Source organism: Helicoverpa zea, chromosome 23, assembly GCF_022581195.2.
Source record: "Helicoverpa zea isolate HzStark_Cry1AcR chromosome 23, ilHelZeax1.1, whole genome shotgun sequence".
Lineage (NCBI taxonomy): Eukaryota > Metazoa > Arthropoda > Insecta > Lepidoptera > Noctuidae > Helicoverpa > Helicoverpa zea.
In genome coordinates this window covers 9,178,600-9,196,336 of record NC_061474.1, presented here as the reverse complement: position 1 = coordinate 9,196,336, position 17,737 = coordinate 9,178,600, and the positions used below count along the sequence as shown (strand labels likewise).

The 17,737-nt window shown below is 35.1% G+C and overlaps 1 protein-coding gene across 3 annotated transcripts in view; it reads left to right on the top strand.

The window, feature by feature from the left end:
• LOC124641823 (neuropeptide F receptor) overlaps window positions 1-17,737 on the top strand; it is a 101,970-nt gene that overhangs the window by 26,014 nt on the left and 58,219 nt on the right. For 2 of the 3 annotated variants that reach the window (XM_047180055.1, XM_047180054.1), the window contains exon 2: window positions 1,470-1,508. The exons of the other annotated variant lie outside the window; for it this stretch is intronic. In XM_047180055.1, the coding sequence (XP_047036011.1) occupies window positions 1,470-1,508 (39 nt within the window). The remainder of the gene's footprint in view (window positions 1-1,469; window positions 1,509-17,737) is intronic. 3 annotated transcript variants of the gene reach the window in all.

Below are 17,737 nucleotides of genomic sequence, written 5' to 3'. Positions count from 1 at the left end.
TCTCTGAACGGCCGAAGTATAATACAGTGCATCAAAAAATTGCTCCTCATCGCTGTCACTGGGTAATGTACCCAAAAGACTGGCAGCATTGCCACGTTGGATGGCAATGCTCAACCTCTGTGCGAAATAAAAGCCAGCCTTTGGGTCCCGGGAAGTGTCAACCAGGCGCTGGGAAATATCCCTGGCAAGAAGGTGCGCCCTCGGACCCCACGGCCCTAGAGTTTCAACCCCAAACGGCTCAAACATGTAATTGCCTATAAGGTTACTATATTTGCGCCGCTTGAGGTTCTCTGCTTGTGCAGCGGCGGAGCCAGCAGCCAGCCTCTCTAAATTAATGAAAGATGTGATAAACACATGTAGAACACAAAAAACAAAGGAAGATAATTTCTTAGAAAATAATGTAAGAAAAATACAATACATACTTAATATTATTAGATTAATTTTTATCTATAATAAGGACTCATTTTATTCTATGTAGTAGTACCTACTGTAACGTAATTCTCGAAATATGATAGGGATAAAACAATAATAATAATGTTCTAATTACGTCGTATTCTTGGAAATTGCTATAACAATAATAATTAAACAAGAATCAATATTAGTTATATATCATGTAGGTGGTTGATTTATTAATGGCGTCCCAGAGGATTTTCGGTGGTTGTTCTCATATAAGGAGAGCAGCCAACTGCGCAGGACATATTATAGTGCACAAGTATTTGCGCAGACACAGGTGCACTCACTATTCCTTCACTCTCATAACCCGATGGGACGACAATCCGATATGTATTGTAATATATATGTAAATAAATGTTATAACAAAAAAAAAGTTTTTTTTTAACGACGTCAAAAATCATCAAATGACTCCTCCCGCTGTAAGTTAGCAACGGTGAGGGAGTGTCAGACTCTTACTTACCAAATTTTTTTATTGATATCAGTACAACACCTGTTTGAACACTAAATTATTAAAAAATATTTATGTAAATGACTCTATAATTCTTCAGACTCTAATTGATAACAGTTATAGTATATTTCCCTCTGTCAATCAATCAAATCAAATTGTCACGAAGAAGGCATTATTTTGTGAACACGCAACAAAATCATTAGTGACACACTGAAAACTTTATTTTATTGTTTAGGCGTTTGGTTAATAATTTTTGAGAAGGAAATATCATATGCTTATGTAAAGCTTGTTTAAATGTTTATTTAGTAAAATGTTTAAGTTTTTCATCGGTTACAGATTCATAAAGTTCTCAGTTTGATTTTTGTATATGCACATTTGTGCGCCACTGTCTCACGACTGGCTTAACCGATTTTGATACGGTTCAGCGTAGTATTTGTCCGATTTAAGAAAAGGTTCTAGGTTTATTTTAGAAGTTGGTTCTAGTTTTTTTATTCCTAATCCAAATGTTTAATTATTATTTTTTAAATAATTACTTACATAATAAAAATCTTTTTCTTTTTGATTTCAGCCACAACACAGGATGGAAAATAATTCGTTTGAGGGATGGGTCAGTACACACTTTTAATTTTATTTTTCACAAGATTTCTTTACTTAGAAGTTATTGCGTGTTACCTACCTATAATTTTTTCCTTGTAAATATTTCCTTTTTACAGACACACTGTGTCTATTAAATGCTTTCTCTTCTACATCGATTCTAACAGCCCTAATAGCCAGTTTTTTTTACTTTTTCTGTCCGTGGTTTACCTGTTCATGACCTTATAAAGAATATAAGATAAACTCCGGACTAAAGTACTCAGTATCCGATCATATCTTGCAAATATAAATTCTGTCAAAACTTTCTTCTTCCACATCTTTCTTAATATGACCTTGACCTTTTAATACTTACACCTGCATTGTAACTTGGCACCATTTAGATTAATAGCTCCGTACCTTAGATACTGAGTATTACACTATGTATGTAAATATGTATAAACAGATAAGTCGCACTACTTACACAAATTCTTACTACAATATCAATTCAGCTGTCAATAATGTTATCTTCAAGTGGTTAGTAAAAAGATACGGTTTCAGTTCTGATACTGTAAATTTTCAAACATGGCATAAGATTAGGAATGTTTAGTTTTTTTCTTAAAGATGGATAGATAGACAAATGTCATTTTTTGTTAGGTAAACAATAATCAAAAGCATTAGGGTGCCGGCAGCGGCCGGCAGCGGCCGTAAATGCAAGTGATTGAGCGCGAGCGCGGTGGGCCGCGCGGCGCCGCGTCGCGCCGCACCGCGCCGCGCTCTTACATTGTCCGTGCTCTTACGGCCGCTGCCGGCCGCTGCTCTTTCAGTGGGAATTGACCCTTAATATTCCACCCCACTGTAGGTCCCTCTTCTGTAGTCCTACGCCCAGTAACTCTAAGATGTGTAGTATATAACTCTTTCGACCGGTCCTGCAGTTTAGGACAAGTGACCAACATATTTATTTAAGGTCTCTGCACACAGCGGGCGCAGCGCGGCGGGACGGGATGGCGACCCGACACAATGTACTAGATCGTCGCGTCGCGTCGCGTCGAGCGGGACGGCTCTGTGTGGCGTCGTCCGTAATATCTAGTACTTTACAACTGCTCAGTGTCGCGTCGCGTCCCGTCCCGCCGCGCCGCGCCCGCTGTGTGCAGAGACCTTTAGAATACCAAATGCATCACATGCTTCATTATGCGACTTTTTGATCTTAAACCACAATCCATCTGCTTATAGAATTTGAAATATCGTCCAATCTTCAGGTCAACGCAAATTCTTTCTGACACCCTTCGCCATCAACAGCTTATCAGAGATACTCGTACTATCATATCATCATTACCTACACACATACGAGTGTTATAAAGAGATAGTGAATTGTGAGTTTGTCACGTTAAGGGGCAATCTCCGGTTCTACTGAACCGATTTTCATGATTCTTTTACCAATAGAAAACTGCTTTATCTGTGAGCGTTACCTACGGAAAATAGTTACCTGGAATCGGTTGGTTAGTAATATCATTACTGTTGTTCTGGATCTAAATAATGTTTAACGTAAGAGGTTTATGTTTTGTAACGTAATATAACCGACGTTCCAAGAAAAATGGGCCAGTGTGGGTTGCTTGTTTTTCAAATGAAGACAGTAAACATAAGCTTTTCTTATCTATATCTTGTGGGTTGAGAGTTTACTGACCTGTCTTGCTATGGAAACGGCATTTTAATCACGACTATCTGATATCCTCTGAGCAAATAATATCTAAAATTATTCATCCGCAGACATGACCTGTAAAATGGTAAAAAGTGATGACTAAAAAAACACGTAGCTAGGTCAGTTTTGTTTGGTTATACCTACAGCCTTTTTTTGAATAGTTGGGAAATCTGATGACCCTTACTGACTAAAATTGAAGTTCACAAGTGCTTGTAAAGGCCTAAATGAAATAAATGATTTAACTTAGACTTTAAACCCCACATTTTTTTTTCTTTTGGAGGCCTTTGCGTACGAGGGCCACCGTTACTCTGACAAATAATTCCACAGCCTCGGTAAGCTTTGCTCCTAAGCTTTGCAGTCGTTATGGGCAGTCAAAAGCCAGTAAGTAACTCTGATACCAGTCTAACCAAGGGTATTGGGTTGCCCGGGTAACTGGGCAGTCGCTCCTTGTAAAGCACTAGTACTCAGCTGAATCCGGTTAGACTGGAAGCCGACCCCAACATAGTTAGGAAAAAGGCTCGGAGGATGATGGCAAGCTTTGCTCCTATGAGGTCCCGCCAATAAACCTGGAACCTTCTCACTCACCCACCAAAGCAATGTTTTTCTTAAAAGTAAAACTATCTGCCATGTTGAAACGCAAGTCGCATTTTCTCTCCGCCATAATGTAACAATACAGGAAGAACATTATGAGATCGGTAAGCAAACACAGATAAACTTTATGGCCTATAAAATAACAGTAATTCAATAATGGCACACTTTGGGAGATAACCCAAAGATAGTCAAGATATAAATAATATGATATTATATCACATAATATATCTATAAATTCACATTAAAAATATATTTTAGCTGGGTTGCCCGGGTAACTGGGTTGAGCAGGCCAGATGGGCCGTCGCTCTTTGTAAAACACTGGTACTCAGCTGCATCTGGTTAGACTGGAGGTCGACCCCAACATGGTTGGGAAAAGTCTAGGCAGATGATAATTTTAGCAGGGACTAACATTTACCATTACATTTCCAATACCATTATTTCTCGAAAGCTAAAAACACACGTTTTATCCTTACGTAGTTCAACTAACACAAATATAGATTTATTTCCAAAACAAAAACTCCTTTGATTAGAAAACTGTGTGGTCGCCTCATTTGCTTTTAAAACCAACTTTACGGCGATAACACCCCACCCCACTTTGTGCCAACATTAAACAACAAAACTTTTTGAGAACGTTGATTTGAATTTGGAGCACTGATTTAAACAGAATTCGGATTTCAAACTAGACTTTGTTTAGAGGATAGGTTGTATTCGAAAAGTTTTGGGCTGTTCGCTCAATGTTTAGAAATGTTGCTATTGTATTTTGTAAACATACTTTGGTATTTATTTTTGGTATATTTTTGGTAGCTGTATTAAATACTAACCAATTCTCTGGTCAGTAATTATAATGTACATTATTATATTCAAATATTTTCACATTTTGATTTGAAACAAAAATAAAAACTGCTTTTTATTTTATAAAAGTAGTATTTTAATTCGTACTTCATATTCTGTTTGTGAAATAGTTAGTAACGTCCAAATAAAATTCTCTTTTGGGATTAACTACAAAATGATAAAATTCCTTCATATATTTTTTTCGAAAGCTTCTATCATAATAAAATATAATATCAAAAAGGTGGCTATGAATATGTATAAAACTAGAAAAAGGAATTTATTCCGCATGTTTGCACTATTATTTTAGTATTAATCCTATTAAAATCTGTTGTTTTATCAACGTGCCTTCATTTGCATATAATAGTAAATAACTTACAAAAATATATTTGAAATTTCTATCAAATCCATTTTAACTAACAAAACTTCCACACTACTTCATTATTGGGTATTGATATGACTTCACTTATTTGGATTCCAAATTTCAGAATCCTCATACTTATTTTATACCTGAACCATCATCATCTGCCTACCTTTTTCTTTAGTTAAATTTTCAGTCCAACCAGATGCAGCTGTGTACCAGATTTTTACAAGGAGCGACTGCCTATCTGACCTCCTCAACCCAGTTACCCGGGCAACCCGGCATCCCTAAGTAAGACTGGTTGTGAGACTTCTGACTACCCGTAACGACTGCCAAAGAAGTTCAAATGACAGCCAACCATTTTGAAAACCGACACCTGATTTATAACAGACAGCAAAAAGCTAAATTTATCCTACTTTGTTTGTCACAAGAAAGTGATTTAATTTGTTTCCCCTTGTCTAAACATCTGGAAATCTACTTAGGGAAGTAAATTACAATTTTCTCTCAGAAATAACGAGATAGAAATACAACGTATTTATCAAAATAATGTCTCGTAAAGTGTTTGTCAAATACGTATTTTCAGAAATTGTTTTTCGATAGTAATTTCCTTGCTTTTCTTCAGGTGAAAATACTCGTGAAATTCGGGTTTCACGGGTCTTTGCGTTTTGTTGTCTTTTTGTGAAATGTGTTTTTTAAGGTTCCGTGTTTATAGGGAAAAATGTGATCCTGTTACTAGGCTTGGTTGTCCATCCTTCTGTCACTTGTCGTTCTTTATAATATTTTAGCCAAACTGTATCTCATGAACTGTGATTGTTGAACAGTTGAAACGTCACAGAAGATGTATTATTGTTTACGCTTCAACAACAAATAGTGAAAATTAGAAGAAAATAAATATTTTGCAGCTGCAATAAATAAGTATATTACGTTAATATGATAGCTTATTTCCATGACAAAAATCAGATAAATTGGTTTGGTACTTCAGTCATAAAAGCATCATAAATTGGTAAATTATACGGAGTAAGTGAAAATCTTATACCAAAAACATCTTATTTCATAACCAGTTATCGCCATCGGTTTTACCAGCGTCTCATTAAAACTTCTGTGCACACCCTGTCAAAAAATTGCCTTGGTATAGCTTTCCTCGATACTTGGGCCTTTTACAACCGAGATTTTTTCAAATTGGTAATGTAGTTGCTGACATGTATGTATTCAAGCAAACAAACAAACTCTTCATCTTTATAATATAAGCATGAATGAGCAATATAAGTCTTTAGTGTGTAAATAAATTATGAATTATTTATTTTTTTAAATTAGGTTAAACACAATACTTTTAGAGGTACATGTCATCTTTCAAAGCGAGATGAAGTCGGTCTAAACGACATTTATAATTAAAGGATACGCTAGCGAGTAAACAAATCCGACACTAAAAGGAGATAGAGTAGTTAACTTTAATGCTTCAAACAAAACCTGCAGTTAAACCAAAGGTTCAGTTTAACTGGAGTCGTATGTGGCGTAATTACAGCTTAGTATTCTCGTTAGGATTCAGTTAAGTTTTAAGTTAATTTTATTGCTTTGAAGTTGTCGTTTCTTTTCAGTATTATTTATTTATTTATTTATTTAATAGTTTTGTACACATAAAACACAAAGAAGAATAAATAATAGAAACAATAGTACAAGGGCACAGCTTATCTCTAAAGAAATTTCTTCCAGCAGGCCCGATCAGGCGGATTTATTTTTGATTAGCTTCCATTTTTGCGAAACTACTTCCGCTACTACTACTACGGATAAAATGTAATCTACAATGTGATCTATTAGCCCTCCTCGATAAATATACCTAGGTACTATTTAACACTGAAATATTTTTTTTCAAATCGGATGACTTAGTTTCTGAGGTTAGCATGTTCAAGCAAAGTGTTAAAATGTTTCATAATGTCCACGCAATGATACCTAGTTGTATCAGCTAACTGAATCATCCTCAACTTCTACATATCTCTACTATATACTAGTTTAAGAGTACTAGTTTAAGGAAACATGTGTTTGTTTGTTAGTTTGTACCCTAAAAGCTCCGAAACTTCTGAATTGATTTCAAAAATTCTTGCACTTTTAGGAAGCTAAACTATCTCTTTTGGGAAGCTAAACTTTGCCCGAGAATGGAAAGGAGATTCCCAAGAACCACGGGAAACAGCTAGTATAAATATAAACATTAAAAAATAATATCTAACCAACACAAACGCTTGAATACATTAACACGTGTTCACATTACGAGCCTATAAAAAAATAAGCTTTCCCCAAGATGTTTCATAAAGGGATATTTGCGCCGAATCACCCAGTTAGGCTTGTCAGCAAATGTGGTTCGTAATCTTTATTCCGTGAAATAGAAAATTTGTTCGCTTACATTGGCTGGAGATCTTGGATTGGTTAACGAACTGGAGATGCTCATAGCTAAGAAAGTCGCACGGGTTCATCGATCATAAGGCTACGTAACGCTTAGCGGTGTAGGTCCTTGCGCAGACCATCTTGTCATGACAAGTTTTTCTGTGTTTCAGAAGGCACGCTAAATAGGTTGGTCCCAGCTTTCATTTTAACATTTTTGGTGGACTTTTGTCAGTAATCAAAAGTCAGAAAAACTGTTGTTCGGTAACACTGGTACTCGCTGCATCTTGTTAGACTGGAAGCCGACTAAAATGTTGAGAAAAAGGCAAAGCAGATAATGAAACGCCATTGCATTATTTTACCCACTGTCAAAGGCACGAGAGTCCCACTCATTTTGTTTGAACATTCATGTATACCTACTTCAATTTTGCATCTATGTCAGGCAAATTGGACGTGTGCATACATAATGATGTCATCGAAAATGCAATAGAAGATGCATGAGTGAGCTAACCAGGCTCACTGATGCATCGCTCTTTGCTACGTTGTCCCTGCACGTAAATTAGTCGACATTTTCGCATAGAGATTTTTCTCACAGTGGTTCCTGTTGGTTGCATGGTCTTGGTAGCAGATAGAAAAATTACTATTTGAAGCAATGGTGCGAGTAAATGTTTGTTCACGTTTCACGGTTTTGGCAGACGTTGAATGAAGGAATATTGTACTAATATACCTTTACGACTACTGTTGATTGTGTTTTTGGTAGAACTATTAATACGTGGCTTTGTGCTTTAATAGGTTCTGTTAACTTCTATTGGCCACACCTTGCGAATTAAGCTGACTAAAATCCACTTTGGTTTCTTCTGGAGACCTTTGTGTGCCAGGGTCCAGGTAATTTTTGCAACAAGCCGAATGGCTTCAGCTCTAAGGGATCTTCAAGCAGAGTCTGATGACTGCTGTTTGACTAGCTCGTGGAACAACAACTGTGGACATAGCACACTGTAGGCTCCAAAACAAACAGGGGCGAGTTTTAGCCAGGCTAAATCTGACACTACACAGTGGGAGACATGTTTAATTTCATACTACCGAAAAAGCAAAGAACAATGTCAGGTTTCGGCCCAATCAACTTTTAAAACTAAATTCTCACGGACACAAAGTTCTTTACTACAAAGTATAAAATACTAACTTCTTATAAAATATTTAATTGTTATCTAAAACTATTCAATTACTGTATATTTTTGTTTAATTTACTCGGTAAAAACAAATAACCTCCAATTTACAATGTCTGAATAATTTGGTTTCGAGAAGTTCAATGCAAAAGTGGAAAACATAGAAAAGCTTCTGACATTAAACTACACAAAAAACTGTAAGAATTTTCACTGTACATGAAATATTTTTATTGAGCCTAAGTTATTATGGACGTCTGACATTGTTCTTTTTATATTTTTTGGTCTGGATGCTTTAGCCATGATATTTACCAACAGGATTAACTCAAAATTATACTGCAAAAAGCTTTTCAACAAAAAATACAGTCAGCTCGTGTATGTGTATTTTTGTTTTTGGATTTATGCTAAAACTGTTTAAAGGCTGTGTTTTCATTCGATTTGAATAACAGTATTAACTCCATATAAATGTATATTATGTCTATGAAACAAAATATTTTCGTGAATATGTTTTTTTTAGGTAATTCAGTGATCAGGTTTGATAATAATGGAGCTTATTAATTGCTATAGATTTTATACTTACGAAATATTGTCCTGTTAATTTATATAAGCGTGTTGGCCTTCTTTGAGTATGTATCCTCCTGCAGTTAAATCTCTCAATTTTGCATAAATTTGAATAAAATAATAAAAAAAATCGGTAAAAAAACTTTTAAGTTAAACGGTTATATATCTTATGTGCACTGAAAAATAAAAAAACAGTTACTTACCTATAAACCTACGTAGGTGGTCCCGGTCATATTAGACTAAAATAAAAACGTGGGGCCCATTCCGTAACTATTGCTGTAATACTTTCTTCTAGCTAGAGGTATAATATGTGTGGTTTGCATCGACTTACTATAATCATAACTGGAGATTTTGACAATCAATAATCAGCCGTAGCGTAGCGTGGGTAGCGTGACCCAAGAATGAATAAATAATAAAACAAACGGGGTGAGCTAAATAAAACCGTTTAATAATAAAAATGTTTACTGAATAAAAAAAATACTCTTCTATCATAATTACCTACATCACATGAGCTACATCCGGTTAGACTAGAAGCCGACCCCAACAAAGTTGGGAAAACATACTAATGATATACTGCATCTTGCAAGTGACATCTATCTTTGCATATAAACGTCTATTTATGTAAAAAATAAATATCTATCTACATAAATCAACCACATATCGACTTTCAAATAATCGATCCATCATTTATTTTTAGCCGTTCCCAATCCCATTATTATACCTACGTGTTGCATTGCTTACTAGCGATAGAATTTTGAAAAAATGTTAAAGTCATAGATAGAATATATGTATAGACAGGCCGTTTCGTCCCCTTCCTCTATAACTCTATATCCATCAACGTTCCTGTCCAAAACCTTTCTCCTATATTATATTTACTATGTACATATCTTCGTTAAAACGTTTCATGTCATGTGGCAAACCGTTATGGTAGGTACGGTTGAACCCTTATTGTCGAGAACTTTGATACCCACAGATTGTGCTGTCTATGAAAGCTTTGATGTTTTGTTTAATTCGGTATGTAGTAATGTGGGAGTAGGTTTTTTCCACGACTTCGGCCTTTAAAATTATTTTCGAATATTTTTTTATGAGTTTAACGTCTTAAATCCAACATATAATGAGTAGATGAGTGTTGGTTCTTCAAACCAAACAGAGTTTGCTATGCGGAAGAAGTGCTGTCTTACCAGCAATATATAAAACATAGGAAGTTGTGAAGTGGTGAGCCTTTTTTGAGTTATTATTAGTATTGTTTTAAAGTTCAAAAAGTAATTTTGAGCCTAGTTTTGATTAAACGATTTTGACTTTATGAAAGAGGAAGATATTGCTTATTTTTTTCTTGATAAAATATAGGTCAATTGGGTACTTGAAAGATCGCGATGACATTTACTTTCAGACGAGATATAAATAGCTCAATTTAATATTCTCAAAACAGAAGGCCAAGCCAACCAAAATAGAAGATCATAAATTCGACATTTGATGAGCTTTTTCAGAAAAAACAAAATTCTAAAATTGTATATTTATATTAAGTTGTCACCTGTAATCTTTTATTAGTTTTGTCTGTCGTCAGTTTTATCATTATTAAGACTGCAAACTTTTTTAGTGTTGTGAATATTTGCAGAGACTATATTTCCTAAACATATACAACGGCTGACACTGAAATCAATTTTACAATCGTTACGAGTATAAATTCGAAAAATTGTAGCATTTTTTACGCTTTCATTTTTTAATAACTGATCTAGATAATAATTTAAAATATGTGAAACATGGAAATTGGTGCTATCCAACAGATGGAGATGGAATTCTTCTTACCCAGGTGTGAGACAAAGTTCCCCTGGGAAGCGAAGTGAGTCGCGGGCAAAATCTTGCCATATAATATTGTGTTTATCATCACCGCCCAATGTAGTTGGAAATTTCAAGAGAGAGTTAAAAATCCTGGCTTCATTAAAAGGTTTCACATAAATTGGCTGATTCTACTAACTAGAAAGATCGATTGAAACTTTTTCAAAAAATAAGAAAAATAAATCCATTTAAGATCAGTTTTTTCAGGAAACCTAAGAAAACGTTGAGCCCTGTAATTACCGGGTATTGAATTTTCTTAGTAGTCATGATGATTGATTAATTTATATCAGAAGAAGGAGTGAGTTTCTAAATAACCCGGTGCTAATGGCTGTTACCACGAAAATGTAATGCGCATAATAGAAGGAGTGAGGATAGATGATTCAGCACGTACATATATTTAAAGATCTTGAATAAGCATTTATTGCAACATGGATGATTATTTGATCAGCCCCCAATTAGGTAATTAGACTTTTATAATTAATAATTTTAACTTTTTATTTAAAGTTGCCCTCAATTAATAAAGGATTTCATCATGAGAGTCCAAACGACAATAGGACAATATAAAATCTCATGACAAGTAAACCCTTTCATGTAGGAAAATCATTTCTCCAAATCGATCCAGTAGTCTTCAAGAAACCGAGTATATAACAAAACACAATATATTGGAAACCTCCTCTTCTTAGGAACTCTGCTAAAAATCACCCTTCAGAAGGGAACTATTAGACTTTAACACACAAAACCCCAAGCGACATACAATCACAAGCCCACCACAAATATCCCGAACAAACGCTTTGAAATAAACCGTACGTAACACAAAGTCGTTCAGTCCTCTATAAAACGTATTCAGTAACAGCCACTCAATCAAGACTTAACTACTAAAAATCACGAAACACCAAACATCCTCAATCACACAGTTTTAGAACAGCCGTTGTAAATAAAACAGGATTTTACGATGCGAAATAAATTTTTAGTTTCGAAGTTCGGAATTTATTTCTTCCTATTGGTTTGGGGATACATTTATTTGGTGTGGTGTTGATTAAAGATAGTAAAAAGGGTTATAAAGATAAAATTCCGTAGGTGTGTGCTACTAATAATAACGTAGTACACACAAATGTTGCTTCTGGTGTATTCGCTCTTGCTAACGGTAGCAAATTGCGTGCAAACATTTTTAAAATGTCCGTGACATTACAACTTTGTGAGAGAAACATGCTAGCTAGCAATGGACTCACGCCGACATGTGCCTATAAATTCTTTTCATGATCAAAGTTCAATATTTTTACGAAACATGAGTCAACCGATTCCAAATAAAATTGAGATTCGAGCGGGATGATGATGTATGCCTTTTTATCCAGTTGCCTGAAATAGTTCCCAGGGGACTTTGGTGAAACCTCGGCCAGAAGCAAGTATAGCTATATAAGTACCTAACTGTTTAAATTCGCCAATTTAACTACCCAAATACAAACGCCAAGCGCACGTATATATTACAAAACCCGAAACCAGTGTTTTGCTCAGCAATTTCCAATGCAGCTGTTCTAGTTACTTTGTAAAGTTCGTCTCTTGTTCTTTGCATTTGGTTTGAATATCAGTTTCTTAGCTAAATTGCAAATAACTGTTGGAATCCTTGAACCATTGTGTTCAGTTTCTTTGATAGTAATGCAAGCGTGAATTGTAGAACAAGTTACGCGATAGAGAATATTTTTGCGAAAATAAAAAAATATTTTTATTTTTAAATTTATTGCACTGTCAAAAGTTGTTATTTCTATGCAATTTGCATGGTAATATAAACTATAACTTCAAAGATTTTTCACGTCAAGCTGTACCTATGTTTATTTGACTTAGATATATCAGCTATCTTCTGTGCGTCGTTTTGTATGAATTTTATCATAATGATATTTATCTTTCTTTTTTAAATTTTTTTTTATTCCTTTAAAACGATAAATTAAGGCGAATTATTTTAAAATGCTTTACCCAATGAATATGATTTTATTTTTCTCCTAGTTTCCTACAAAATTTTGCATTTGATAAATTCGATGTACCAAATGTTCGTTAATGTTACACTACGGTGTGATAGGCCGATTTATGTGCTGGTACACTGGTTTTTATGTTCTTTGCTTTGATTTTTTTTATTGTCAGCGTGTGAACTGGTAGGTACATAAAAATATGGTTGCCCACCTGTTTTTGGGGAAACTATACAACTTATAAAAAAAAATTTGGGTAAACTGTGCGATAAAAATTTAACTGAAAATATAGGAATAATATTTTAGTTTTTGCTCGAATCTAATATTTATCTTTATTTTAAATGCACTTAACTTTCAGCAGTGATGGACAAAAACGTACAATGTTATGCTTAGAGATTTTTCTGATTTTATTAGTTAGAGGTTGTCTGAACTTCTTCGATGATAAGATTGAAAATCTGTTTTTATTCTATCGGATTTATCCATATTTTATCATTAATTTTGCATGGCAAGTATACAAAGCAGCTTAGATAAAGAATATAACTTGCCTTTACCTTATAATGACCTCATAAGAATAAAACATTGTTAAAAATCATATAAATAGCTTTAAAACATAAAAGCTCCATTTTTAACCGACTTCCGAAAAAGGAGGAGGTTCTCAATTCGTCGGGATCTGTTTTTTTTTTTTTATGTATGTTCACCGATTACTCGAAGACGCCTGGACCGATTTGCAAAATTTCTTTTTTGGTTGATAGGGTATACCTTCCAGGTGGTCCCATAATCACCAGGTCAGGATCTGATGATGGAAACCCTGAGAAATCGAGGGCAACTTTCGAAAATTGTATGCGTGTATAGGTTAAAAACTTGATAATGAGGCGTACGTCTGATAATACTATGCAACAGTGAAGGTTTGGAGCTGACCTGATGATGGAGACGAGAGAAGGTCGAGGGAACTCGACAACTGAATATGTAAACTACCTCGTATTTGGGCTTATATTATTTGTATTGACGAGATCTTTGCAACTGTGAAGGTTTAGAGCTGACCTGATGATGGAGACCGGAGAAGGTCGCGGGAACTCGACAGCTGAATATGTAAACTAACTCGTGTTTGGGCTTATATTATTCGTATTGATGAGAACTTTCCACAAATGCGGATAGTGACAACTATGCTTGTCACTAAAAAGACAAAAATAAAAAACTTTTTACAAAAAAATAAAACCGACTCCCCAAAACACTGAAAAGCAAAAAAAAACTATTCTTAGGCGCATCGGCCTACAAGTCGGTGGCGTATAAACTCAGGAACATCCAGTAGACACTGACTTCTAGGCCGATGCACCTAAGAATAGTTTTTTTTTTGCTTTTCAGTGTTTTTGGGAGTCGTTTTTATTTTTTTGTATAAGCTAAATTCTGTAGCAACTCGCCACATGAAACATTAGCAAGATATTTTACACCATTATCATACTACTTTATATGCAGACAACACTTAATCATACAAAATCTTCTGTTTGTTGTATGTAATAACCTGGTAACTTGCAGTAACAGTACACTGCAGACTTTTAGTTGGCCTACAGTTTGGCGTCTTAATGAAAAATCTCCTAAGAAAGTAGCGCGCCAAAATGCGGGTGTTCGGGAGACGAGGAAAGTTACTGTCTTCGCCCTTATACGCCTTCTTTGGATCCGAATATTTTTTGTAATATTAGAACCCGTTGACAGATGTCTCAAAAAACCCGAACGCCTCGTTACTTCACTCGTAACTGATCGTTTCGTTCATGCCCTACGAATTTGAGCTAGAAGAAGGCGCCTGACCTACCTGCATTATTATGGCATCTCCGCTCATATTTCCTTACTCTGTGGGTTGGACGCTTGATAAGTACACATTTTCCTATATATGTGATATACATTATACATATTATTGTGATATATGATATACATTCTATCAGACTAATTAAAAACTTGGGTACACTCCCGGTGGGCAGCGATGAGAAGTTTTTGATGACATGTAATAATTGTTTTCACTTGTATATATAAATAAATTTATTTTAAGGTCATATAAATATTAAAATATTAAAAACTTTGGTTGAATACATAATTTTATTTAAAAAAACGGGCCAACTGTTGGGCGACTGTTTAGTCTATAGTTTGCGGGTAATCTTAAGACTAAATTATAAAACAAAACAGTCTAAGCATTATTATCATAATATTTTGACAGTTAACAGATGGTAAATGTTAAAGTTATGTCTTAATTTATTATTAATTGGTCTGTTGTTTCAAGCCGCTGATTAAGTGGGTGTCAGACATAATTTGGAACATCAGTCGGGTGCTGAAATCTGACTCAATATTTTCTTAAATTATGTTCTGTTTTGATGCTGATGGAGAGTTTTAAAATAGACTAATAGGTGGCGTGATGTTTTTGGTTGACAATAACTGTATTTAAAATAAAACGGTAGATAAAACAATCATGGATGGTCGTCGTGGTGGCCTAGTGGGTAAAAACCAACCTCTCAAGTATGAATTTACTTACAAGGATACTTTTCTAAGTTTGTATGTACTTTCTTAGTATATCTTGGACACCAATGACCAAAGTCAAAGTCAAAGTCAAATCATTTATTTCATTTAGGCCTTTACAAGCACTTATGAACGTCAAAATTATAACTAAGTTTGATTCTAGTTGCCCATTCCAAAAGTAGCTTCCTATGGAGAAGAACGGGCAAGAAACTCCATGGTTACTCTTTTTAAAAATAATATAGTATTACAGTTTGTATGTATTGATACATACAGTAAAAGCATGCGAAGATCATGTAGAATCGCAAAGACAAATGAGGATAAAGTGACAATTAAAATGCTACATGGTGTTCACATTTACAAATTGGTTTATATTTTGGTACAAAGTTACAAACAAATTTTAATAATCAAAAGATGAATACAATTTTATTTGCTGGTGTAGTTTTAATTTGTTAATTAATTAGATATTGTCAGTATGTCCTATGGAGCAGGACCAGCATGTTTCCAAGCATTTTTATCTTGAATGTAATCTTCTAATTTATAATATGCTTGCTTACAAAGTGTGGCTTTTATATGAGTTTTAAACCGCAAGTCATTCAATTCCAGAATGTTGTCTGGTATTTTATTATAACATTTGACACAATATCCCATGAAAGATGTATGTACTTTAGATAATCTAAACTGCGGGATAGCTAACTTATTTTTATTTCTAGTGTTATAATTATGTCTATCACATATTTTATCAAACAGATGTAAGTTTTTCCTAACATACATGATATTTTCATAAATAAATTGGCAAGGTACGGTCATGATATTAATTTTTTTAAACAGTTCCCTAAGAGATTCACGACCACGTAAGTTGTACATAGCTCTGACCGCTCGCTTTTGTAAGATAAATATGCATTCAATGTCAGCAGCTCGTCCCCACAGCAGAATGCCGTACGACATGATGCTGTGGAAGTAACTAACCGTGTTTCGTAGGGTACGATAAACTCCCAGTTGTCATAAATATCTTTGACAGTTGTTACGGGTATTCAGAAGCCAGTGAGTCTGACAACCAGTCTTGCCTAGGGGTCTTGGGTTGCCCGGGTAACTGGGTTGAGGGTCAGATGGGCAGTCGCTCCTTGCAAAATACCAAGCTATATCCAGTTATACTGGAAGCCGACCCCAACATAGTTGGCTTGTCCTACCTAAAAGGCTCGGTAGATAATGCATTGTCATTGAACTATTTTATGAATATAATTCATGACATTTTTCTGACCAAACCTTTACACAGTAACCTCTCTTCTACGCAGACACATGTTTTACGACAAAGGACGTTTCCTAAAACCAAAAGATTCCAAGTGTGATGTTATTTGCCCTTGCACGGGTTCCTCCCATTCTAATAATCCCCGACCCTAACTGATGTGACCGAGATAATGGTTTTACTCTCGACACTGGAAATAGGGTCAAGATGTTTCGTGAGATTGTTTTGCTAAGATAAAATGTGGTTCCATAAAATGGATTTATGAGAATTTTTTTTTTCGGTACACGCGTTTTCAGGGAGCGTAAATCAAAATTAAGTGTACCAGAATTTTGGGAAAGTTGTTGAAAGTGATTCAGTTTAAGTGACAATGTTGCAAGGCTCTTGGGTACGCTCCCGGTGGGCAGCGATGAGGAGTTTTAAAGCCGTATATAAAGGTTATGGCACAGTATAGCGGCACCGCAACAGCACGGCTCCACTCCAGCATTTAAATTGTTATTCAATTTAGAGCATTAAATCGTGTATATTATAATATATTTCGTAATGTCAATATGAAAAAGCCAACGGCGAGCAGTCAGCGCGCTTGCCGCTACCACACAACTCGGCTCGCAGCCCGCGTGCTGGAAGCGAGCGGACCTCATGCGTACAGCGCGCCGACGGCGTGCTAATTACGCGCCGACTCCGAGCCGGCAGCGAAACAACGTCATTGCGTCGTGTTCAATCATAACTGTCTTAAAATAATATTGAGTTTGCGGTGACAGCAAGCTTATTATTTTTATTTCATTTTAGAATTCGGGTTTGTATATAAGTAGTATGTTTTATAATAATGAAAAAGTTATTGGGTTTAAAACACAAATTCATAATTTTTTGTACTTTGTATGATGGCTAGACGCTCCACGTAAAACATTGGTACTCAGCTACAATCTACTAAGATTGGAAACCGACCCCAAAATAGTTGGGAAATAGCTAGGCAGATGATGATGACTTATGACAGTAAAATCATTACAAAGCTTTTATCAAAAAAATATACAAAACTAGACAGGTCTATTCGAATCAATACACCTCATTTCTCATATAAACATTTTTGTCACGAACTTACAAATTAAATATGAAATGTCTGTCGAAGATTTTTATTCATTCAGTACTACTAATCTGAT